The sequence below is a fragment of the Pelobates fuscus genome, chromosome 1 (genome assembly GCF_036172605.1).
Source record: "Pelobates fuscus isolate aPelFus1 chromosome 1, aPelFus1.pri, whole genome shotgun sequence".
NCBI classification, from domain to species: Eukaryota; Metazoa; Chordata; class Amphibia; order Anura; family Pelobatidae; genus Pelobates; species Pelobates fuscus.
Genome location: NC_086317.1, coordinates 314,594,149 through 314,620,840, shown reverse-complemented (window position 1 = coordinate 314,620,840; position 26,692 = coordinate 314,594,149). Strand labels below are relative to the sequence as shown.

The following is a 26,692-nucleotide window of genomic DNA, read 5'->3' as shown; positions in this document are numbered from 1 at the left end:
GTCCTTTAATAAATAAAAAGTTTTACTTACCTTTTTTTCTAAGGCTCCCTCAGCACTGCTCACCTCTCTGCCATCCCATCTAAAAGATAGCCGCTAGAGGTGGATTTAACACTCCTGCACCAAGACCACTTCATTGAAAGGAAGGAATAGTCCCTTTAAATACAGGACATAGTGCCCATAGACTCTTTGCACCATAACTACTATATTGAGCTATGGTGGTTATGGTTTCATACATATACACACACACACACACCACAAAACATTCATACATACACACCACACACAGAATGTTAGCGATGAACATAGTAAAAACAACATGTTTCTGTATTTATGACTATGTTATATTATGGATATAGGAAACAGGTAGTTTGTAGACAGATGATAAAAAAATACAGTATGTTAAAAAAAAATATCAAATTTTAGGAGGTAAAAATAGTCATGTAACTGACTAGCTACAATAAAATAAATGCAGAGACCTTGTTACAGGAGCCACAAAATGTATTCCAGAATGTGCACTCTAGTGGGCTCTGTGCCTTAGAACCAGACTTTGATAATTAGTTTATTTCAGAGCTGCCATCATGAGACGTTTAAATGTGTCCATATTGCATTTAGTCATGACAAATGCTTTGTTTTTCTTTTGGAGCCTTCCAGTTATGTCCAACACCATCATTCCTCTAGTTAGGGTTCCATTAAGCTCCACACTCACAGCACAATTTATAGCCTCAGTAACAAAGCTCTCATCTATAGCAGCAGCCATAGCATATGAATCACACGATACAAATCCTTTGTTAAAGTCTGCTCCGATAGCGCTGGAGCCAGTTTTGATAAACTCTGCAGCATGCGCAGAGATCTTTCTCATAAACTCTGCTTTCTTAGTTTCCTGGAGAATCCATTCGTCATAAAAAGTCTGAAACAAAATTGAGATCACTTCTGAAAAATGACTGATCACACACGGAGACAGTTATATACTGAATGCTTTCAGCATCATTTAAAGCAATTTAGCAAATTCCTCCCTTTTCAAATGGATTTGAACTGTGATTAACATTAGTCAGAGTTGTTACTAATTTCACCCCCCCAAAAAAAATTATGAGAAAATATGTCATCTACGCTAATGATGGGGAGGAAGAGGAACTTGTTTTCATCTTTTCATTTCCACTTGTCTCATTCTTACCCTCTTTTTCTCAACCTAAATACATTTAGCTGAATTCGTGTTTAGTTCCAAATTCTGTTACCTAATCCAAATTGGGTATCAGTAATAGTTTTCTATACAGAATATGTAGATTGAGTATCTAATTTCCTTTCTATGATAATGAGAAAGCCCATGGGCACGTATAGGAAGCCTTAAAATTATGTATACATCAGTTGTGCAACGTGAATTCTCAGTTTCAGCATTTTTATTTTTTCCGTAATTTCTCTAGTCTTAGTTTTGTGCTGTATGTTATGTAACAATAAGAATGACTACATTACCCAATAAACAATGTATTTAGACTGAAATTTGACTATTACTCACAACTGGAACTTTTGTCTTCAAATTGTAGAAGTTGACTTACTCATGACCACAATGAAACTACACAAAATGCTGCCAGCAATAATATTTTAGGAGAAGGACAAAAAGCAGCCAATTACTCTTCTTTATTCCTTGGTTTTTAGTAGCTATACCCCCAATAAGCAGGCATGGGAGTGCACACTGTTTGAAAGTTTGCAATTCACATTGAATTCCGGACAATCACACTGTATTGAATAACTCTATGCGAGATTTTCAAAACACAGTTTCCCCCCCCATGAATATATAATTGTTTTGTGAAATTTCTAATCTATTTCTGGAAAATGAATACAATTATAAACGGCCTTTCTGTATCTATATATTCTTGACCTATGCAGATGCCCAAATAACCCTGCCTAATGATTATCAGATAAGATCTCAAATGGTGTTATACAGATCTTTGGGGCCAGCTTGGACTTCCAATTAGAAAAATAATTGGCTGCTCCAGTTTAAATAATTTTAGTTGGTGGCTTTTAAAATTTTTATTTAACACAATAAATAGATCAGCAGAACATACAAGTTACAACAACAAAGATTTAAATCGAGTTTAGTTTTCTGTATGCATTATTGTATTGAAAGAATAATGTAAAATATTTCTTACCCAAGAGAGGTAGTTATTACAAGTGAATTCCCATGTGGCGATGTACGTAGGGCAATCATAGACATTCAGGACAATGTAGGCGGCTTCTGGATCACTCGTAAAGTTGAATTCTCCGCAAGCGGTCACATTCCCCCTGGCTTAATATAAACAGATGTTTATACGGAACATTTATTTATGAGAATAGCAGAAACTATTACCATATTCTCTAAATACATTTTAAAGACAAGATATATGCATGCCAATATTATATATATATATATATAAATATAAAAAGATGAAATGAATTGTCATGTGGCTGACATTGTATCAAAGCATGAGAGCTATACTAGAAAGGGTGCATTAGAACATTCCCAACTTACATTCCATGTTTCCCCCCATGATAAAGAGATTTTTAATCTTCTGTGGGAAGGTTGGATCCATTTTCACAGCTAAAGCCAGATTAGTCAAAGGACCTGTTGCAACAAGGGAAACCTAGAGCACAAGCAAACAATTACACATTTTTTTTTAACAAGAAAAATAATTTAAAACTGTGCTGTACTATAATGCTATCAAATTTACTGAAAATGAATGGAAGCATAAGAAAAATGTAAAACAAACCAAAACTAGCTTAGTTTGCAATTTTAAACATACAAAGAAATAACTTGTAAAAGCAAAATGTTGAATGAAGTCTGGAGGGATGAAAGCTGCAAGGTGCCCCTGCTAACTTTGCATAATAAAATGGGACTTGCATTAGTTATACACAACACAAATTAAATATCGCACTCAAATATATTGTTATATGTAAGCAAAATGATGAATACGTTTCTATTCAATATGCAAAGAAATGAAATTTAATAGATTATACACTTAATATCTGGATTCATATATCTACAAAATATGTACATCATAGCAGTCTGATGATCTCCTTCAATACATCAAATGTTATCAAAATAGATAATAAATCACTTATTCTATGGATACTGCATATGTATTATAATCAGTTCCTAAATAAATTCATCTATGATACAAAAATCTATCCACACATCCTAGGCTCTGCATAGCACTCTACAATGTCCAATGTTCTGATGGATCCATTCCTGGATGATGTATGTTGCTTAGAAAAAATTATGTATGTAAAAATCAGATAGCTCTGCTGCTAATTAGGGGATCCTATGATGTCAGCCTGTTGCTATTTAAAGGAACACTATAGTCACCTAAACAACTTTAGGTTAATGAATCAGTTTTAGTGTATAGAGCATGCTTCTCAGGTTTAACTGCTCAATTCTCTGCTATTTAGGAGTTAAATCACCTTGCATCTGTTTATGCAGCCCTTGTCACACCTCCCGTGACTTTGATGGACACAGCCTGCATGAAAAAAATAAACTGGTTTCACTTTTTTTTTCAATTTACCATTGAACTTTAATCACATACAGGAGGCTCTTGCAGGGTCAAGCAAGCTATTAACATAGCAGGGGATAAGAAGATCTTAATTAAACAGAACTTGCAATAAAGAAATAATAAACGTTAGAGGACTCATTACAGGAAGTGTTTAGGAAGGCTGTGCAAGTCACATGCAGGGAGGTGTAACTAGGGTTCATAAACAAAGTTATTTAACTCCAAAATGGCAGAGAATTGAGCAGCGAGGCTGGAGGGGCATGTTCTATACACCAAAACTGCTTCATTAAGCTAAAGTTGTTTTAGTGACTATAGTGTCCCTTTAATATTAAATGGACACTATAGTCACCAAAACAGCTTTAGCTTAATGAAGCAGTTTGTCCTGTATAGATCATGCCCCTGCAATCTCACTGCTCAATTCTCTGCCATTTAGGAGTTAATGGGATACTATAGTGCTAGGAAAACAACATAGAAATGTAGAAAGTGACAGCAGATAAGAACCATTCGGCTCATCTAGTCTGCTCAATTTTCTAAATACTTTCATTAGTCCCTGGCCTTATCTTATAGCTAGGATAGCCTTATGCCTATCCCATGCATGCTTAAACTCCTTCACTGTGTGAACCTCTACCACTTCAGCTGGAAGGTTATTCAATGCATCCACTACCCTCTCAGTAAAGTAATACTTCCTGATATTATTTTTAAACCTTTGCCCCTCTAATATAGTACTATAGCTCCCTCACCACCACCCTCTCCCGGCATAGTAAGGGTTAAAAAAACACAAAAAACCTTACTGTACTTACCCGATTCCAGCAGCGATGCGTTGGCGATCTGCCCCTTCCAACGTCACCCAACTTGTGTGGGGAGGGTGCTAATGCACATGTGCGGTGAAAGACGCAAGCGCGCCGCTTTCCCATGAGGAATTGACTGACGCTGGATGAACTCATGCAGAGCTATTAACAATTCGGATGCACCTCTAGTGGCGGTCTCATTGACAGCCATTAGAGACAGTCTTAACCCTGCAAGATAATTATTGCAGTTCATCAGAAACTGCAATAATTACCATTTCAGGGTTAAGGGAACAATGACACTGCACTCAGACCACTTTAGTGAGCAGTAGTGGTCTGAGTGCCTATAGTGTCCCTTTAAATCACTTTTGTCCCTGATTATGCATTTCTAGCCACACCTCATCTTGGTGTCATTGACACAGTCTGCATGAAAACAAATTGGTTTCATTTTCAATCAGATGTAACTTACTTTTAAAGTTTTTAATTTCTGCTCTGTAAATTAACCTTTAATTACATACAAGAGGACCCTGCATGATCTAGCCAGCTATCAACAGAGCAGGAGATAAGAAATTCTAATTAAACTGAATTTGCAATAAATGAAGTGTAAACTTTAGATGACTCTTTACAGGAAGTGTTTCAAAAGGCTGTGTAAGTCAAATGAAGGGATTTAATCTGTAAATGGCAGAGAATTGAGCAGTGAGACTGCAAGAGCATGATCTCTACACCAAAATTGCTTCATTTAGCTAAAATTCTACTGGTTCTTTTAGTGTCCCTTTAACCCTTCTCCCTCCACATAATATATAATTACTAAAATCAAGGTCTCACATTGGATTTGTTATCTCACCTGTCCAGGATACTCACTGGCAATCCGCACCATTGCCAGGGCTGCATGCTCCTTCTGTACATAGTCTAGACCTGGGCTTGCAGGGTCAGGTACATCTCCAAAACCATCTTTTCCATGGTAATAGCTTGCATTGATTGAATGATTATCTCCTAGCAGTGGTTCACTTGCACCTCTATACACTGGAATCTGCAAAACATATCTGAATGATTGAATGTCAACGTGGGAGTGTAGGTCTAAGAGTGGCTGGAAAGCAAATATTCATTCCTGTGTGTCGCTAGTATACAAAGAAAAATGTTTCTTGACAATATTATTATAATTATAACTCTGTTGAATTAACATGGTTCATAGCACATACAAGAATTTTACCAAATGTGTGATGTTCTATAATTCTACCTTCCAATTGTGTTCACAAACACTTAATTCGAGCATTTCTCCAATACTGGTAGTACGTTTTTCTTATGAGTGCAGACTAAATTCCTTATCACATATTTTTATACAATTCTAGAACTGCTCAGGATTCTACTAAAAAAAAACCACACAAAAAAAAAAAAAAAAAACCCAGGAGAAAGAAAGGAATAGGGTGAAATATCCTTAGGAGTGGGTTTTCCTCTTATTCAAGGGAAACATAAAGGGAAAAGTGTAAATGCCGAATGACATCGATGTTAAAACGTAACTTTTAATAGTTAAACTAAAAACAGGGGAGTGGAAAACACCCATGCAAGGTGCGATTAAAAACGGCACTAAATGACTAAATATATCTAAGAATAATAAATGTATATATATATATATATATATATATATATATATATCCAAGATTAGTGTTGCTAAGAATAGCACACAAAATCTTTAGTCATATTAATATAGGTTTAGGACAAGGAATATTCAAATATAATAGATGCCCTGAATAAAGATAGTTGATATGGGTTAAAACTAATTTTAATGGTCCTTGAAAGCACAATCAAGTAAAAGCTGTCAGAATATTGGTTATAAGAATGTTTTGATGTTACGGATTGTAGGCAATATTATTAACTATTGGACCTGTATGGTAATGATGGTCTTTAGTAGTTTACTGTGTTTGTAGATTCCGTGCTAATCTGTCATATACAGTATATCAAACCAGGGCTATATGGGCAATATAACTTTCTATTGGACCTGAATGATAATAGGAGTCTTCAATAGTTGGCTAGAGCCGTGTTTGTACCGTATTTGTCGATACTGGATGAAACTGTCAGATAGAATATATCAATCGGGGACTGTATAAATGAGGACAAATTTTTCTAGAGTCACTCTGATGATAAAGATTAATATGTTGTGTAAGTACAGCGTCTGAACTATGTATACACCAGCTTAGTCTGTGTATCTTTGTTCCAGGACAAATATCGGTCAGAATAACTCACACTGTAAGGGTAAGTTAAGTCAGCAGTGCAGTATTGTAATAAGTTTGGCAGCAATACTGCCATGCTATTGCCTCTAAGGAGTGCCAGATATGGTATAAAGCCAGATAAATATAACCTAAAGAGACTTCAATTATAGAGAGCAATATGTTGGATACATACAACTTCTGAACACTGTATATGTTCATTGAGTAATGTATCCATGTTACCAACCTTGAATCAATCAAGATAAACTCCCTTAGTAAGGATTGATTGACTAAGCTGTGCGTTTGCACAAGGCAGTACTTCTATCTCCAGTAGGTACTGTACAGAAATTGATAAAGTAGATAAACTTAAATAAATCTAATAGACGTTGAAGTCAATTCCTAGCAATACTACCGTGGGCTTGCCTTCTGGGATTTTTACGGATTTTGCAAAGACTCCTGATATTGATTGCTCCACTTGCATTCTGGTGGCCGCAGCGTGCAGGGAAAGTATGTTTTTTTTTTTTTAAAAAATGTATTTCCTCTTCATGGACACTGCTCTTTTCTGCCTCAAGGTCCTCTAAGCTTTTGGAGTGTCATTAGCCACGAGCCGAAATCAGCGATGTACTCTTCCGCATGCACGAGAGTAAAACACTGATAATTATGACACTAGTGACGGCTGAGAGCTTGGGAAGGCATGACAAAATGTAGCTCTGTCTTTTATCATACATATAAAAAATACATAAGAGAAAGTAGTCCCTCCTTTATCTTATGACTCCTTTTGACTGGATTGGAATTTTCAGTCAAAAGAAATCCAAGATAGTCTTTATGAGAATCTCACTCAGAGTTTGTTTTTATGAAATGCTCATTTGGGTAGCTGCTTTAACACAGAATAAGGCTCCATCCTCAGTCCAGAACCCTGGAGGTACGACTAAGGCAGAGATTACACACTTCCTTGCCATACTAATTCATACCAGCAATGGCAGGTGTGATAAGCTTTTCAGCAGTCAGCTGACACTCTCAGTCAATCACCATCATTGTTGCTCAGTCTAAGGCTTCCTCATTAGTACAAGCAGCAGAGAGAAGAGGAGCTATTGGGACTCAGCATTAAAATATAAAAAAAATTGTTTAACATTGAATGGAAGCACTTTAATAACAGAAAGCATTTACAGCGCTTAGTGTCCCTTTAATTTTGCTTTTGTTGATTGCGTCTTTCCTTTTAAATGCTGACGATCAATTAATTGGTTTCAGTCCTAATTTAGCACTCGGCCACGAAGTAGCACTTGTTTTTTGCCTTGATAATCTTATATATATTCATTTGTGCAATCCTGAAAACCAATCAGTACTATGAAACTTTAGAGCAGCTGTCAATAAAATAAAAACTGGGTGCATGAGTTTGCTAATGCAATGCAGTTACCTGAGATCTGTCACAGATTTGCAGGACACGCAGCACATTCCTGCAGACATGCTCAATGGTCGTATTCCCATGGCAACATGTGATACCCAGGATCTGAACCTCAGGGGCTGCAAGAGCCATCATCAGCGCCTGAGCATCGTCCACACCACAGTCCACATCAATGAGAAACAGCTTCTTAGTCATGTTAGGAGATTCTGCTGGATAAGTGAGAGTCAAGGCATGAACGTGGGATAAAATGAATTAAAACGTTTTAGCAAGTTGCCACTTTAGAACAGGTGAATTGGAGAACATGATCACCCCTTCTATGCGCCCCTCTGGTTCACAGCTTGGGAATCAATATGGTAACTGGCATCCATGTTTAATTCCGTTTATAGAATAACTTGAATGTGCTAGACACTAAAATGACTGAAAATGTGAAATGAACAAACATCAGCATTGGGTTTGAAAAAAAATTAACCAGACAGATAATGTTAGCCTATATCCTTTGAAGTCATGGTATGCAATCCTGTACTCATGAGCAGGGCTGGACTGGGAAAAAAATTAGGCCCGGGCATTTTTCAATCAGAGGGGCCCCCTAAGAAGGGGGCGGGGCAAGAGAGGGTGTGTTTTGTCATCACTAATGACAAGCACGCCCCCTCTCAAAGTGAGCATGTTGGTTCAATGCGCAGAGCCCCACTGAAGAGCTCTGGCATTAGAAAAAGGCCCTGAATTTGTTTTGCGCAGCGCAAGCAAATTTAATAACATGCTTGCGCTGTGTTTGCTTTTAAATTGTCTCTGGTGTCTCCACAAGTGGGATACCAGAGGACAAAAGGGCCAGGAAAGTGTATGGTGCATGTGTTTGGAGCCTGCTTGTGTAAATAGATCAATTTCATTTGTGTTTGTGGTGTAATGTGTATGGCTAGGGGCTGTAGAGAGTGTGTGTATAGGGGGCATAGTGTTATAGGGGATGTGGCGAGTGTGTGCATACGGGCTGTAGTGTGTGTATAGGTGACGTAGTGGGTTGTAGAGAGGGTGTGTTTAGAGATGCTGTATGTGTTTGCTGACAAGGAATGTAGTGTGTGTGTAGGTGGTGCAGTGTGTGTGTAGGAGATCTAGTGTGTAAAGGACCCAGAGTGTGTATGTGTGTGTGTGTGTGTGTGTGTGTGTATAGAGGATTAAGAGTGCATATAGGGTAAGGGATCTAGCGTGATCTGGAGCGTAATGTGTGTAGTGGTGCAGTGTGAGGGGTGGTGTATTGTGTTTGTGTATGTATGTACTATAAATATATATAGTATGTGTGAGGGGCGCAGTGTGTGTGTGTGTGTGTGTATGTAAGAAGGGTGCTGTGCGTGAGGGTGTTTTTATCTGCCGTCACATTCTAGGTTTCTAATTTTCTTTGTCTGTTAATTCACTGAGGGTTATTTTTTATATATATATGTGTGTGTGTGAGTGAGGGTGCTGTCTGTCTGAGGGTGCTGTGCGCTGTGTGGGTTTGGGTGCTGTGTGTGTGTGTGTGTGTGTGTCTGGGGGTGCTGTGTGTGTGTGTGTGTCTGGGGGTGCTGTGTGTGTGTGTGTCTGTGGGTGCTGTGTGTGTGTGTCTGGGGGTGCTGTGTGTGTGAGGGGGCTGTTAGTGTGAGTGTGATTTTTTTTTCTTAATAATAATAATAAAAAAAGGTTATATCCCCCCCCCCTCCTCCCTTCTTACCTTTAGCCTGGGGGGGGGGGGGGGAAGCCAGGTATCCATTGAGGAGGGGGGCCGAGCTGCCATGGAGGGTGCTGCCTTCCCTGGTGGTCCAGTGGTGAGAGTGAACTCTAGCCTGCAGGCTAGAGTTCACTCTTGCGAGATCTGAGCGTTGCCGCGGTAACCGCGGCAACACTCAGACCTCGTGAGAGGACCCTGCGGAGCTGCGGGATAGAGCTCCGCCAGTCCTCTCCTCCCTCCCACACTCCTCAGCCGGCGGCCGCCTGTAACTGCCTCTGGGCCGGTGAGGGAGATCTTTGATCTCCCCACCGGCCCATGGAGGCACACAGCGGGGCCGGCGCTCGGATAGTGCCGGCCCTGCAGGGGCCGGCCGGGGAGATCCTGTAATCTCCCCTGCCGGCCTCGGCCCCACGGCCATCACGGCCCACCGGGCTTTTGCCCGGTATGCCCGATGGCCAGTCCGGGCCTGCTCATGACAAATGGTGGACCACAATTAACTGAAAGGAGGGGCAGGGTCTGACCACCAAGTCGATCAGACGTGTCTTAACTGAGTTTTGAGAAAAACATTGCGAATTCGTCATTTAATATGTTTATTTCTCACATCTATTACCTTACACGAGTTGCTGAGACCTTGTACAGCTCTGCTACTTTTTAAAATTAAGTTTGGTGATTCTAACCCATGGCGGACCTGTGGCCTAATTGACAAGGTGTGGAGAAGGCAGCCAATCCCTTTGCACTGGATTCTCTGATCCGCAGTACCTCCAACCCCCCAGCTGGTGAAGGTTATCCTGGCACTTGCCTCTCGTACCATCATGCTACAGGAGTGATGCATTTGTGCAATGGCAGACGTCAGCTATTCACTTGGCACTAGAGACCAAGCATCTCCCACTCTGGCCAAACTGGCCCAATTGTTTGCTGACTTTTGGTCCAAGCTCCAACGGCAACAGCATCCCCCAGTGACCAACAAATCCAGTGTTACACCTTGTCTGTGAACCAGACACCAGAGACCCCTCTCATGCTTCCTTGGAGCCTGTCTATGTAAGGTTGAGTGTTTCTACATCTCCACGGGGGTTAAGACATCACTGAAACATGGCATGACCCGGCCCCCAGCCACACAAAAACCTGTGGCGATTTAAACATGTCTTACCGGCGATCTTCAGGAGATCCTATGGCTGCCGTCCACGATCCCAAAGAGAGGTGCCTACTGCCTAAATGATGGATGGAGTTCCTCCAGTACAGCTGATGACCCTGCTATCCTGGAAGCACCCTGATCGTCCCACAAGCACCTCCCCGTTTAAACTGCTGGCTCTCTGGCTGCTGGACTTACCAATTATGTCTCGCATAGCAAGGGTTGATAAGGACTCTGAACTCAGGCCTGTCTACATAGTAATTAATGTTCAGCCATTGGTTATTATTTAATTTTTCTTGTCAGTCATTCTTTTATTGAGGCAATGATTAATACGGTACAGAAAAAAAGAAAGGAGTTATAGTAAATGATCATATTTCAAGAATACAGATGGTCACAATAATCTCATGTGTGCCATCCTCCTTTAAAAAATTAATAATAAATAATAAATAAATAAACTGGCTTTACAAACATGTCTATGCAGAAAATGACATTATACTGTGAGATATATTAGATAGACCAGACATGTGGGAGAGTAGATTAGTGAGCATATTCAGATGCTTTATTATAAGGGAACATACTCAAGACATGCATAAAACAGGCTATTCATAAATCTACAGCTGTCATAGAGAAGACTACGAAAAAGGCTCATGCATTTAGATGCAAACAGAGGTAAGAGTACTGGCTCCTAAAACGTATAGCAGATGAGAACTAATAGCTATATTACCATGAACAGGGCCGGACTGGGAATTTAAAGCAGCACTGGGAAAAAAAAAAAAAAAAGTATGCCAGCCCCATAAGTTCTTGTGCCACGTAATGTGTATGTGTACACTGGCATACATAGAGCGGTCGCAGGGGTTGCAGCTGTGACCAGGCCCGTCACTCCAGGTGGCCCGGCCGCCCTGCAGAACCCTGCGACCAGATGCCCGCCATCATTATTTGCGGCCCCAACCTGCTTGGCAAACCGCTGCGGCTGTATTTTAAGGTGCCCATCGGGTGGCCCATGCTGTCAGGGCCACCCGATGGGTATGGATTTTCAGGGGGCACGGTCAGCATCGTTTCTAGATCATCACACGCTGGGAGGAAGTGACTCCCCGTCACTCATCCCAGCTATCACCGAGAGCCCGCGCGGGAGGAAGTAGAGGGAGTCAGAGTAGAAACTCTGACTCCCATCAACCTGAGCCACCACTGGATCCCAGGGAAAGTCACCCTCCTGCACTTAAAAAGGTAGGAAACAGGAGGGTGACTTAAATATTATGTGTGTGTTGTTATGTGTTATGTGTGTCGATAGACTGTGCCCAGAGGTGGCTCTCTAATTAGGCGGTTTAGGCGGCCGCCTAAGGCCTCGCGCTAGAAGGGGCCTCGCGGCCGCCTAAACCGTGTAATTAGAGAGCCGCTGCAGGGCTTTCTTTCCCAGTAAAAGCATAAATATTATTAAATACTTTAATGCCGGCCGCATCAAGATTGCCGCGGCGCCGGCGCTATTACTAGATGAAACCCTCTCACATGGGTTTCCCCGTGCAGGAGTGAGTCCCCTCCCCTCCTCCTGCACACTTCCTGGTAATCGGCCAATCCGTGATGCCGATGACGTCACGACGCGACGACGTCACAACGTAACCCCTCCATGCCTTCCCCCGCCTGCGGTACCAAGAAGAAGAGAGAAGAGTAGCTGCTGCTGAAGAAAAGAGAGCAGAGGAGAAGAGAGAAAACAGAGATAACGGAAGGACTCAGGAGAGCAGAGGAGAAGAGAGAAAAAGGTAAGGAGAGCAAAGGAAAATAAATTAAAGGGGAAGGGAAGGAGAGCAAAGGAAAATAAATTGAAGGGGAAGGGAAGGAGAAAAAAGGAAAATAAATTAAAGGGGAAGAGAAGGAGAGCAAAGGAAAATAAATTTAAAGGGGAAGGGAAAGAGCACATGGGAAATAAATTGAAGGGAAAGAGAGCAGAGGAAAATAAATTAAAGGGGAAGGGAAGGAGAGCAAAGTAAAATAAAGAAAAGGGAAGGAGAGCAGAAGAGAGAAAAAAAGCAGGAGAGCTGTACCCCCCCCCCCCATCTTTCCACAGAATAATGGTGGTATATCATGACAATATTACTTAACAATATTAAATATTATTAATAATATAATAATTATATTATTTGCTATAATTATAATATATTATCATAATTATTATATTCATTATTATAATTAAAGGAAAACTCCAGTGAAAGGAAAACAATCAGTTTTCCTGGCACTGGAGGTACCCTCTCCCTCCCACCCCCCAATACCCGGTTACTGAAGGGGTGAAAACCCCTTCAGTCACTTACCTGAGGCAGTGACGATGTCCCTCGTCGCTGTCTCCTCCTCCGCGCGCTCCTCCTACTGTCTCCATCGGCCGGTGGGCGAGACTGATCCCGCCCACCGGCAGAGGAGACCTAATGCGCATGCGCGGCAATGCCACGCATGCGCATTAGTGCTCCCCATAGGAAAGCATAGATTTTCAATGCTTTCCTATCAGGAAATGAGCGACGCTGAAGGTCCTCACACAGCGTGAGGACGTCCAGCAACGCTCTAGCACAGATAATCTGTGCTATAATCCAGGAAGTGCCCTCTAGTGGCTGTCTAGTAGACAGCCACTAGAGGTGGAGTTAACCCTGCAAGGTAATTATTGCAGTTTATAAAAAACTGCAATAATTACACTTGCAGGGTTAAGAGTAGTGGGAGTTGGCACCCAGACCACTCCAATGGGCAGAAGTGGTCTGGGTGCCTGGAGTGTTCCTCTAATAATATATTAATTGTTAATATGTTAATATTAACAATAATATTATGATAATATGTAATATGTTATAATTACAGTATAGTATTATAGTATAGTATTGACTCCTTGGCTGACATAAAAATTAAAGATCTCAGCCAATCCGATGCTTTCCTATGGGAAAGCATTGTGATTGACTGAGACCATCAGTTTAGATTATGTTAGCCAATTGGGCGGATCCGGCGCTGGCGGACTTGTGCAGCTCTAGAAATTAGGTACGTTTTTACTACATTGAGGGGGGTGGAGGCTAAATAGTTAAACACGATAGGGTCAGGAATACACATTTGTGCTCCTGATACTGTAGTGTTCTTTTAATACACTGTTGACAACTTTATTTCAGTTTTAGGAGACATCAACAAGAATAACTAAGTAGTCAGACACAAACCTTTTATTTATACCCAATGTTTGTGTATTGATATTTTGTAGAATAATTTAATAACAAAAATAAGTTTGTGAATAGTGAGATTATGAGGTTTATTAATGTTTGCCTTAAAATATGCAATTTATACAGTTTAATATCGGCTGCTTATTTTTAGCGCGCGTGGCGCTTTGATTTTCGCCTAAGGCCTCAATAAGTCTAGAGCCGCCTCTGACTGTGCCAACAAACAGTGAAGAGACACCACAATTCTATGTTTTATAGAACATAGTCCTCTGAAATTAGCCGATGCCCCTCTTAGAGACTCAGAGTGCAGGCCTGTGATAGAAGTCAGGGAGCATCCTCAGTTACACTCCAATACTCTGCTCTACACTCCTGTGGCACACACCACTATCACTGCCAACCGCTGGTGAAGTCAAGCCAGAAATTGCTCCCAAGCATGCACCGTGAAATCAGTTTTCTTTATATGTGGAGGCCTGGCCGCGTGGATATGCCCAGCCTCCTACAGGGCTTAGTTGCAACACCTCTGGGATTTCCGCAGTGTTGGCTCGAGACAAGGTGCGGAAATGCAGTGAAGATTTCTCCTCACTGGTCTCTGCCTTCTGCCTCTCCTGCAGGTGGTTTCAGAATGCACCACACACTTGATTAAAGTGGGCCAAGAAACTGCAAGGAGATTGCACGTGTTCGCGTTGCCACCAGGAGCCATCGGCCGCCATGCTAAGTGCGTGGCTGGGGTTCAGATGCCCAAGTATCAGGGCCCTGGCGTGTAGAGCCAAGCACTAATCAGTGCTGTAGAGGACCAAAATGACCCACAACTGTCCACAGGAGAGTGGGGAGGAGCAGGTAAAAGGTGGGAGATCAGCATCGTCTCTCACCCAGGAGCATACAGCAGGAAGACTCGGGGCTCGCGGAGCACCCGTAAAAATAAGGAAAGGTGTTTAAAAAGTTCCACAGCTCAATCATAGTTGATTATATTTCCTACCTGTTCTGTGTTAAATGTATATGTGTATTTAACTCCTCCCCGACCTCGGACGTATAAGGTACGTCCGACAAAAAACGGTCCTTAAGGACCGCTGACGTACCTGACATGTCCGCGGGGAATTAGAGCACTGGAGGGGTCGAGCCACTCAGTGAAGAAATAAATACATGAAAATGTTTTAATTTTTTTAAAATTAACCCCTGGCCGTCCCCCTGCTGGTGAAAAAAAAATAGAAAAAAATAAAAATAAAAGTTAATAAAAAAAAAAATAATATATATATATATTTATACACACACACACACACACACACATCTTAAATCTTATATATGTCGTACCAAGTATTTTTTTATTAATATAAAAATACACAGAGTACAATTATATATTTATATAACTATATACACCTTATATTGTAAAAAAAAAATTTAAAGATAAAAAAAATTATATGTAATTTTATTCTAACTGTATTTTGATATTAATATATATTGATATAAAAAAAACCACTTAGAATGAAATTATATATATACATTTATGTATATTTATGCATATTCAGGTGAGTGCAGCCAGGCTCCCCTTGTTTTATAAATATATATATATATATATATATATATATATATATATATATACACACACATATATATATATATATATACACATATATATATATACATATATATATATATATATATATATATATATATATATATATATACATACATACATACATACACACACACACACACATACATTATTATACATACAAATAATACGAAATATACATGTCCATATACATAATTACATAAATAATTTCATAAATATACACGTAGACTTTAAATTCTGCGTGTATATTTATTTAATATTACATAATTAAGTGATATTATTAATTACAATTTGCGGAAACCTGCCTGATAACCCAGGCAGAAAGTGCAGAGAATTTAATTTGCAAGCACTATATTTAACCCTCTAACTTTCCAAGACACCCTAAAACCTGTACACGGGGTGGGGGGGGGACTGTTTTACTCGGTAGACTAATGTTCAGTCTTTTTTGTAGCCACTTAGTCACAAACACTGGCCAAAGTTCCCAGTCAGAGTCCTGACCTCAACCTGATTGAGATGCTGTGGCATGACCTCAAGAAAGCTATTCACACCAGACATCCCAAGAATATTGCTGAACTGAAACAGTTCTGTAAAGAGGAATGGTCAAGAATTACTCCTGACCGTTGTGCACGTCTGATCTGCAACTACAGGAAACGTTTGGTTGAAGTTATTGCTGCCAAAGGAGGTTCAACCAGTTATTAAATCCAAGGGTTCACATACTTTTTCCACCTGCACGGTGAATGTTTACATGGTGTGTTCAATAAAAACATGGCAACATTTCATTCTTTGTGCGTTATTAGTTTAACCCCTTAAGACCGCAGCCAAATGTACAAGTTGTGATCCAAAAAAACGTAAACAAAACCTGGCATTTGCGCTATATGTCTGTCCAACCATAATTCACCTCTTTCATATTAAATGCACCCCCCATTATTATATATCATTTTATTCAGGGGAAACGGGGCTTTCGTTTAACATCAAATATTTAGGTATGGAACATAATTTAATATGAAAAAAATATTAAAAAAATGGGAGAAAATAAGAATTTTTAAAAATTTTTTAGTTCTACGTGACATTCTAACTGTGAATGTCATAATACTGTTTGCTTTTACTGCAATACAATACACATATTTGTATTCAGCGATGTCTCGCGTGTAAAACAGTACCCCCTATGTACAGGTTTTATGGTGTTTTGGGAAGTTACAGGGTCAAATATAGCGTGTTACATATTTCAGTTTTTTTACATTGAAATTCGCCAGATTGGTTACGTTGCCTTTGAGACCATATGGTAGCCCAGAAATAAGAATTACCCCCATGATGGCATACCATTTGCAAAAGTATACAACCTAAGGTATTGCAAATTGAGTATGTCCAGTCTTTTTTAGTAGCCACTTGGTCACAAACACTGGCCAAAGTTAGTGTTAATATTTGAAAATGCAAAAAACTAATTTGAACGCAAATTTTGGCCAGTGTTTGTGACTAAGTGGCTACTAAAAAAACTGAACATACCCTATTTGCAATACCCTGGGTTGTCTACTATTGCAAATGGTATGCCATCATGGGGATAATTTTCATTCCTGGGCTACCATACGGTCTCAAAGGCAACCTGGCGAATTTTAATGTGAAAAAACTGAAACGCAAACCTTATATTTGACTCTGTAACTTTTGAAAACACCATAAAACCTGTACATGAGGGGTACTGTTATACTCAGGAGACTTCGCTGAACACAAATATTAGTGTTTCAAAACAGTAAAACGTATCACAACAATTATATCGTCAGTGTAAGTGCCATTTGTGTGTGAAAAATGCAAAAAATGTCACTGTCACTGACGATATCGTCGTTGTAATATATTTTACTGTTTTGAAACACTAATATTTGTGTTCAGCGAAGTCTTCCGAGTAAAACAGTACCCCCCATGTACAGGTTTCATGGTGTCTTGGAAAGTTACAGAGTTAAATATAGTGCTAGACAATGTAATTCCCTGAACTTTTGGCCTGGGTTGGCAGGCAGGTCCTGCAAATTGTAATTAATAAAATGACCTAATTATGTAAAATTATTACATAAATATATGCGTAGAATTATTATATATATATATGTGTGTATATATATATATGTATATAATTTTTTTAAATTATTTTTATTTATATATAGGTATATACATAGTGATATATACGTATATACTTATGTATATAGATATATATATTTTTTCGTTCTACATGTATTTTGATATCAATATATATATATATATATTAATTTTAAAATACAGTTAGAACGAAATTACGCATTTTTATAGATTTTTTATCTATTTTTTTTTCATTATTTTTTTATTATTTTTTTATTTATTTTTTTAACGTATTTATATATTTATTTATTTTTATTATATATAAATATATATATAATGAAAATTATATATATATTTAATCAATATCATTGTACGTGTATTTTGATATTAATATATATATATATAATTATGTATATATTAATATTAAAATACACGTAGACAGTGTATGCATATTTATGTGTATGTGTGTATATGTGTGTATATATATACTTAGATCATATATATAATAAATATATATATGATCTAAGTATATATAATTTATTTTTACACTGTTTTAACATTTTTTATTTTTTTTTCAGACAGCAGGGGGAGTACCTGTCATTACAGGCACTCCCCCTGCTGGCAATGCCTTGGACGGCTATGCCGTCCATGTGATCGCGGGGTCCTCGCAAGGACCTCGCGATCACATGGCCCTGGGCGGCTGAAGAGGACGCAGGGGGACTCCCTGGGCTCCCAGGTAAGTCCCCCATACCGCGATCGCCGGCGTGGGATCGCCGGCGTGGGATCGCCGGCGACCGGGTAAGTACATAAGATCGCAGGACGTACTATGCCGTCCTGCGGCTTTTAGAGCCACCAAAATAAGGACGGCATAGTACGTCCTGCGGTCTTAAGGGGTTAAGCAGACTGTGATTGTCTATTGTTGTGACTTAGATGATGATCAGATCACATTTTATGACCAATTTGTGCAGAAATCCATATAATTCCAAAGGGTTCACATACTTTTTCTTGCAACTCTATATCACAGAATTAAAGGCTCAAATTCAGCCGCTTGCTCCAGGTGGATGCAACTACTCTGCTTGGCGGTCAAGCTCCGCCCCCCCCCCTTTACTTTTTCTTTTTAACCTTATGCAGTAGCCTATAGTAACAACACAATGTGTGTGGTCCCAGGACATACTTGAAAACTAGAGAAATCTCAATGTATCCTTCCTGGTAAAAATATTTTATAAATAAATAAATAATATCTACAATGCTTTGTTTTATATAAATATATTATACTAAAAATAATGCAGTCATTTAGACATGCATAATGACTGCTTGTTGATATTATATAATGCTATGCCTTGAAAAGCCTTTGTTCTTCTGTGATATCTAAAATGCACTATAAAAACAAAAAAAATTTAAGAAAATAAATAAAATAACTGAAAGAAATATTACCACAAACTTTAAAAGAATTTGGAGAAAAATGGATCCAAAATATGCCTCTACCTATACCACATGAGACACCTTGTTGGGGTATATATTAACCCCTTCCCGACCGCGGACGGAAAATTTCCATCAACCCTGTCCTTCAGTTAAGGACAATTGACGGAAAATTTCCGTCATTTACTAAAGTTAACCCCAAATCGCCGCAATTGCGGGGTTAACAGTGCTCCGGTCTGCCTCTGTATTAGAGGCAGACCGGGAGCACCCGATCTCGCTGCCCCAGCACCGTTGCTCGCTCTGACAGCATGTCAGAGCGAGCACATGTGTTCAATGTACTTACCTTCCCGCCTCCCTGCACTTCTGGGTTCTGTGTGAAGTGCAGGGAGACGGATCAGTGCTGCTGATCTTCTCGCTGTGTGTTTAAAAAAAAATAATAAAAATTAAATTAACCCCTTCCCTGCCAATTAATCACGGACTACAGTGATCAATTGGCAGGGTATACATTTTAATGTCATCTGATTTTTTGAATTATTTTTTTTTTAAACCTCAGGGGTTAAATTTATTTTATTAATTTATTTAAATATTTAAAAATGATATATTTAGCTAGCTGGGATGGGTGGAAGTTAGTGGGGAATTGGGCGTTAGGCTAACTAGGGGTTAACGTTAAAAAAAGGTTTAAAATAAGCTTTAAAAAGGTAAAACAATTTGTTTTAAATGTTTTAGTAACGTTTAAGTAAAAAAAAAAAATAATACCACCCCCCTTTACCCAGTCTAAATGAAAATTAACCCCTTCCCTGCCAGTTGATCACTGCCTACAATTATCAAAATACAGATCACAGTATTATACTGTGATCTAATTTTTTTTTTAAACCCCTGAGGATTAACTTTTATTTTTTTTTTTAACCCTCAGGGGTTCAATTTATTTAAATCATTAATTAAAATATTGTATAATTAAATATTTTGCTAGCTGGGGTGGGTGGGAGTTATGGGAAAATGGGGAATTTACGGTTAGTGCTGCTTACTGCTAGTTAGGGGTTAACGGTAAAAGAAAAGTTTAGAAAAAAAAATTAAATGTGTAAAAAAAGTTAAGAAAGTGTAATACAAAGTAAAAAAATACATTAAAAAAATGCTCATTACCACTACACTTGGTACAAGCTAGCGGAAAAATAGTACATACTGGGGTATTGCTGTACTCAGCCGACATAGCTGAGTAACATATGAAGTAGTTAGTATACAGTCGTAGTACACATAAGGTTTGCAAAATATACTGCGCAAACTCACTTTGTGTGTCAAAAAGGCAGAAAAAATGCTTATTACCACTACACTTGGTACAAGCTAGCGGAAAAATTATCCAATGCCAAGGTTCAAAATTTGCCTTTTGAATTGCCCTGGGATGTGTTCTTTAAGAAGTGGTATGCCTTTATAGTGTAGTTGTAATATGTAGCCTGCTCAAGTTCTCCAAAGTGGGACACGGACGCATCAAAAACCTCCATGAAAATTCACACTTAAAAACCTTAACTTGTTACGTCTCTTTTACAGCAGTGTAACTTCACAAAATAATGTCTAGGTCATACATTGGGCGTATTGTTTTACTCAGAAGACTTAGCTGAGCATAATTTGGGGGGTTTGAACTTAGTGGCACATATGAAATATACAAAATGCCCAGCAAAAATGTAATCCGTATGTAAAAAATGCCCAAAATTATTTTTTACCACATACTTTGGCATATATTGGTGAAAAAATGGGGGCATGTTAAGGCACAATATGCACGATATGAGATACCCTGGAGTGTCTACTTTTACAAATGGTAGGCCTTTGTGGGGTTTTTTTGAACAGTCAAACTGCTATAATACCCCAAATTGAAGCATAGGCCCATTACATCCACCTCTCAAAATTCTACTGTAAATGTTGAAACTGACAGGTCTCCTATATGACACTGTAGCTTCACAAAATAGTGCCAAAGACATACAATGGGGGTAACGTTGTACTCAGCAGAAGTAACTGAACACAAAATAATACTTTGTACAGGAATAGCACACACCAACTTTACAAAATACACATGAGAAGTTTCTTTGTTATAAGTTTGTGTGCCAAAAAAACCCAAAAACTAAATTTTACTCCAATATTTAGAAGAGATTGGCGGTGAAATGGCTACGTAGAAAGTGTCAAAACAACCTTAGGTAAATAACCTGTGGTGTCTACTTTATATAAATATATACTTTTATGTGGCAATTTTGTTTTCTTTTATGGCTATTAAGCTTACAAGACAAACATACTAAATTCTAAAATCGCTCCATATTAAAAGTTTATTTTACTCCTTGTGCTTTGTGACCTGTAACTACCAAAAAAAACCTGAAAATCCCAGACACATTATATATTCTGTAAATCAGAACAACTAAATGAATTTATTTTTAATTACTTTCCTTATCCTGCACTAATTGTGGACACATTATTATTGCAAAAACTGTCCAAAAACACAAAATTTCTATTTTTTTGTGTGCATTTTTCTGTATTTTTTAAATAATAAATAAGCATTTATATATATATATATATATATATATATATATATATATATATATATATATATATATATTAAATTAAAGCCCTTTCTGTCCTCTAAAAAACAGTATAGAATATGTGTTGTTTCAATAAATGAGAGAGATGCAAATTGAAGTTGAACGCATACAGCAAGAAAATGCAAAAATTGCTTGTCATTAAGCGTAAGACAAGCTTCTGAAGCTGTGTCCTTAAGGGGTTAATGGAGTGATTTTAATTTGTGAGGTACTGTAATGTCTAAAAATGAAACATAGGTCAAGCAGATCAATCAAGCAACATTTGAAATCCAAAAACTTAGATGGTCAGTTTTTTAAATGTCCCCGTAACTTCATAAAACACTGGTAAAAGTATATGAGGTGTGCTCAGTTGATGTAGCTAAACACAGCTGTTGGCTTAGTACAGTAACACCGTTTACAAAATAATAAGATACAACTTGATCAAAAAAAGTTTTCAACAAAAAACAAACTATGAACAATGTATAGCTATGAAACCTTCACATCCTAAACGAAACGTTCCCTCCATAACCAGACACTTACACAAGAGTTAAAGCGCTGTGGAATAAGCTGGTGCTATTATAAATACCACTAATAATAATGAGCTAATTCATAACATGTACTATGGCTAGCTAGCTAAGAAGTAATATTAAATATGGAATGTGCTGCTGGTAATAGTCATTCATTACATTCCACTCCAGGAAATGAAAACATGCTGACACGTAGCACTGGTATTTCTACGCAGCAGTACTGCAACCCACCACTAGATGGCAGTACTACATGTAGAGCAACGCAGGCAATGCGGTCTGGAAAGGTAATAGAGCTATTACTGGAGGGATCGATGGAAACCGTTACCTGAGGTAGATGATACGTTTTCTCACGAGCTCTCGTTCCAGGCTCCGCCCACCGCAGATATAGCTCCCGAACTGTCCGCTCTCTGTATAAAGCAGGCAGGCAGGTGGGCGGGCTCTGTGTAGGGAAGCAAGCCCCGCCCCCCGCTGACAGGAAGCCCCTCCCACTATAGATAACGGAGCACTTTTCAGTGGATCACGTGAGCCCAGAGCTGAGCTTTCTTCCGGGCTGAGTGCGAGGGTTCACGGCTAGTTATTAACCTAACAGGATCCGGGTATTAATGTGCTCTAATACGGAAGTAGGTAGAAAGTATGGCATCAGCAGGAGTACTAATACTGGGATAGCAGACACCATGTTTACTAATCACACAGTATTGGGGACTGTGCCTCTCAGAGCCATGAGAGAAACTGTCAATATCACATGATGGCGACTGTCCATATCACATGATAGCGACTATCCATATCACATGATAGCAACTGTCAATATCACATGATGGCGACTGTCCATATCCCATGATGGCGACTATCCATATCACATGATGGCGACTGACCATATCCCATGATGGCGACTGACCATATCCCATGATGGCGACTGACCATATCACATGATGGCGACTGTCCATGAGAGCGACTGTCCATAGTACATGATGGCGACTGTCTATTATAGCAACTGTCCATATCACATGATAGCGACTGTCCATATCACATAATGGCGACTGTCCATATCACATGATAGCAACCATAGGCGTGCGCAGCCTATTGCATTAGGGTGTGCACCCTAAAGCACAAGCATACGCCGCGTATATATATGTATGTATGTATATATATGTGTATATATACATATACACATATATATACACACACACACACACACACACACACTGCTGTGTGTGTGTGTGCTGTTAGTGTGATGTGTGTGTGAGGGTGCTGGTAGTGTACTATGTGGGTGAGGGTGTTTGTGTGTGCGCGCTTGTGAGGGTGCTGTTAATGTACTGTGTGTGAGGGTGCTGTTTGTGTGTGTGCACTTGTGAGGGTGCTGTTAATGTACTGTGTGTGAGGGTACTGGTAGTGTGCTGTGTGTGTTTGTGAGGGTACTGTTTGTGTGCTGTGTGTTAGGGTGCTGTTTGTGTAATGTGTGTAAGGGTGCTGTGTGTTTTTGTAAGGGTGCTGTATGTGTGGGTGCTGTATGTGTGTAGGTGCTGTGTATGTAAGTGCTGTGTATGTCTGTGGGTGCTGTATGTCTGTAGGTGCTGTATGTCTGTGGGTGCTGTGTATGTCTGTGCTGTGTATGTCTGTGGGTGCTGTATGTGTGTTGGTGCTGTGTATGGGTGATGTGTATGTGTGTAGGTGCTGTGTATGTGTGGGTGCTGTATATGTGTAGGTGCTGTGTATGTGTGGGTGCTGTATATGTGTAGGTGCTGTGTATGTCTGTGGGTGCTGTATGTGTGTAAGTGCTGTATGTCTGTGGGTGCTGTGTATGTCTGTGGGTGCTGTGTATGTCTGTGGGTGCTGTATGTGTGTATGTGCTGTGTATGTCTGTGGGTGCTGTATGTCTGTTGGTGCTGTGTATGGGTGATGTGTATGTGTGTAGGTGCTGTGTATGTGTGGGTGCTGTATATGTGTAGGTGCTGTGTATGTCTGTGGGTGCTGTATGTGTGTGGGTACTGTATGTGTGTGGGTGCTGTGTATGTGTGTGGGTGCTGTATGTGTGTGCTGTATGTGTGTAGGTGCTGTGTATGTGTGTATGTGCTGTGTATGTGTGTATGTGTGTATGTATGTGGGTGCTGTATGTGTGTGGGTGATTGTGGGGGGTGGAGGTGGGGGTACATTACTCAATATCCCCCCTCCCTTCTTACTTTATGTGGGGAGGGGGGATTCTTGTTCCTTGTCCCTGGTGGTCCAGTGGAGGTGGGGGCAGATCAGTTAATATCCCCCCTCCCTTGTTACCTTATGCCTGGGAGGGGGGGGATCCTTGTTCTGCCATCCTTCCCTGGTGGTCCAGTGGTGAGTGAACTCTAGCCTGCGGGGCTAGAGTTCACTCTCGCGAGATCTGAGCGTTGCCGCGGCAACGCTGAGATCTCGCGAGAGGAACCCGGCGGAGCTGCTGGCAAGAGCTCCGCCGGTCCTCTCCTGCCTCCCTCACTGCCTGTGGGTCGGTGGGGAGGGAGGCTGAGAGCAGAGCCGGCGTTTGGATAGCGCCGGCTCTGCATGAGCCGACAGGGGGGATCCTGAGATCTCCCCTGCCGGTCTCAATACATAGGCGTGCCGCGGGGATTAGGGTGTGCCCAGGCACACCCGGCACACCCCGGGCGCACGCCTATGATAGCAACTGTCCATATCACATGACAGCTACTGTCCATATCGCATGATGGCGACTGTCCATGATAGCGACTGTCCATATCACATAATGGCGACTGTCCATGATAGCGACTGTCCATATCACATGATAGCAACTGTCCATATCACATGATGGCGACTGTCCATATCACATGATGGCGACTGTCAGGGCCGGCGCCACCTGTAAGGCGTCCTAGGCAGTCGCCTAGGGCGCACCTTAGCAGGGGGCGCCGGAACCCTGTGTCCGGAGTCCCCACTGTGGCTCCTCATGCTGCGCCGCCTGAGCGCTTTGGCTAGCCTCAGGCGGCGCAGCACTGCTGTATGGAGGGCGGGCCGGGTTTGCGTGACCGGCAGGAGGGAGGCGCAGATCGCTCCTTCCTGCCGGTCTCTCAATGTAGCGTGGCCGGGCGGCGCGGAACGCGGGACAGGAACCTCTGTTTCCTGTACCCAGCCGCCGGCGGAATGACAGGAAGTGCTCACTCAGTGTGCACTTCCCTTCAGTCCGCCGGCGGCCGGGTACAGGAAACAGAAGTTCCTGTCCCGCGTTCCGCGCCGCCTGGCCACGCTACATAGGATCATTGGGGGGGGGGGGGGGGGGGCAAGAACCATTAGGGGAGGGTAGGGGGGGGAGCAAGGACCATTAGGGGAGGGGGGGAGAGCAAGGACCATTAGGGGAGGGGTGGGGAAGCAAGGACCATTAGGGGAGGGGGGGAGAGCAAGGACCATTAGGGGAGGAGGGGAGAGCAAGGACCATTAGGGGAGGGGGGGGAGCAAGGACAATTAGGGGAGGGGAGGAGAGCAAGGACCATTAGGGGAGGGGGGAGAGCAAGGACCATTAGGGGAGGAGAGGGGGCAGAGTAAGGACCATTAGGGGAGGAGAGGGGGGGGGGAATAAGGACCATTAGGGGGGGCAAGTACCATTAGGGGAGGGGAGGTGAGGTAAGGACCACTAGGGGAGGGGGAGAGTGAGAGTAAGGACCACTAGGGGAGGGGGGGGAGTAAGGACCACTATGGGAGGGGGTAAGGACCACTAGGGGAGGGGGTAAGGACCACAAGGGGAGGGGGGGGAGTAAGGACCACTGGGGGAGGTGGGGGGGAGTAAGGACCACTAAGGGGTTTGGGAGAGGGAGGACCACTGAGGGGGGGGAAGGACCACCAAAGGGGGTAAGGAGGGAGGACCACTAAGGAGAGGGGAGGAGGGTAAGGACCACTAAGAGGGGGTGGGGTGGGGGAAGAGGGTAATGACCACTGGGGGGAGGGGGGAGATTACCACTAAGGGGTTTGGGGGAGGGAGGGGAAGGTTTACTAAGGGGTTTGGGGGAGGGAGGACCACTAAGGGGAGGGATGGAGGACCACTAAGGGGGAGAGGGGGGAGTGAGAAGACCACCAAGGGGGGACTGCAGAGGGACAGGGGGCCAAGGGAGAGCACTAAGGGACAGAAGGGGAGAACACGGAGGGACAGGAGGGAAGGGGACATCAATAATTGACAGGAGGGGAGAGCATTATGAAAATGTTTTCAAAAAAATAAAGAGCTGCTCCCCTCTCAGTCCCTATCCTACCCCTCAAACACTACACACACACACACAGAAACATACAATGCATTCCTACTCACACAGACACACCCGAAACACACAATGCATCCCTTATGTTCACACACACTCATTCTCTTACACATAGAAACAAAATGCATCTCTTACACAATCAATGCACCCCTTACATACACACACTGCATTCAATTACATACACAGAAACACATCTTGCACCCCTTACACACACACACACACACAGAGAAACATGTGCTTGCTTACAAATCTCTACACAATGCTGCTCTGACCTACTTATCCTCACTAATACACAAATATGTCCCATCTAGGCCCCTACGTTCTGCCGGAGACCTACATCTAACCTCTGTTCATAGAAACATAGAATGTGACGGCAGATAAGAACCATTCGGCCCATCTAGTCTGCCCAATTACGTACTCCTACCTCTGATGCTCACCTTAA

At 41.1% G+C, this 26,692-nt stretch overlaps 1 protein-coding gene across 3 annotated transcripts; it reads right to left on the bottom strand.

Annotated features, from left to right (window-relative positions):
- Positions 1–261: 261 nt before the first annotated feature.
- Positions 262–22,446, bottom strand: LOC134594591 (nucleoside hydrolase-like). 3 transcript variants are annotated; one of them, XM_063444653.1, is made up of 6 exons: positions 22,356–22,446; positions 7,922–8,118; positions 5,148–5,333; positions 2,504–2,615; positions 2,145–2,281; positions 262–907 (listed from the first exon to the last, which is right to left on the bottom strand). In XM_063444653.1, exons 2-6 carry the CDS (start codon positions 8,102–8,104, stop codon positions 560–562), a joined length of 966 nt encoding a protein of 321 aa, XP_063300723.1. In that variant the 5' UTR covers positions 8,105–8,118; positions 22,356–22,446; the 3' UTR covers positions 262–559. The 3 variants fall into 3 exon arrangements, with proteins under 3 accessions (XP_063300723.1, XP_063300721.1, XP_063300722.1); XM_063444651.1 differs by having other exon boundaries at positions 7,922–8,115; XM_063444652.1 differs by lacking the exon at positions 22,356–22,446 and adding an exon at positions 10,750–10,926 and having other exon boundaries at positions 7,922–8,115.
- Between the last annotated feature and the right edge of the window lie 4,246 nt (positions 22,447–26,692).

What these genes read in the sequence shown, in the direction of transcription:
- LOC134594591 (XM_063444653.1), bottom strand. Translation starts at nt 8,104, where the DNA reads ATGACTAAGAAGCTGTTTCTCATTGATGTGGACTGTGGTGTGGACGAT. An exon ending in AAATCTGTGACAGATCTCAG is followed by an intron (nt 5,334 to 7,921) that starts GTAACTGCATTG and finishes TATGTTTTGCAG; the next exon opens with ATTCCAGTGTATAGAGGTGC. An exon ending in CATGGGGGGAAACATGGAAT is followed by an intron (nt 2,282 to 2,503) that starts GTAAGTTGGGAA and finishes GTTTATATTAAG; the next exon opens with CCAGGGGGAATGTGACCGCT.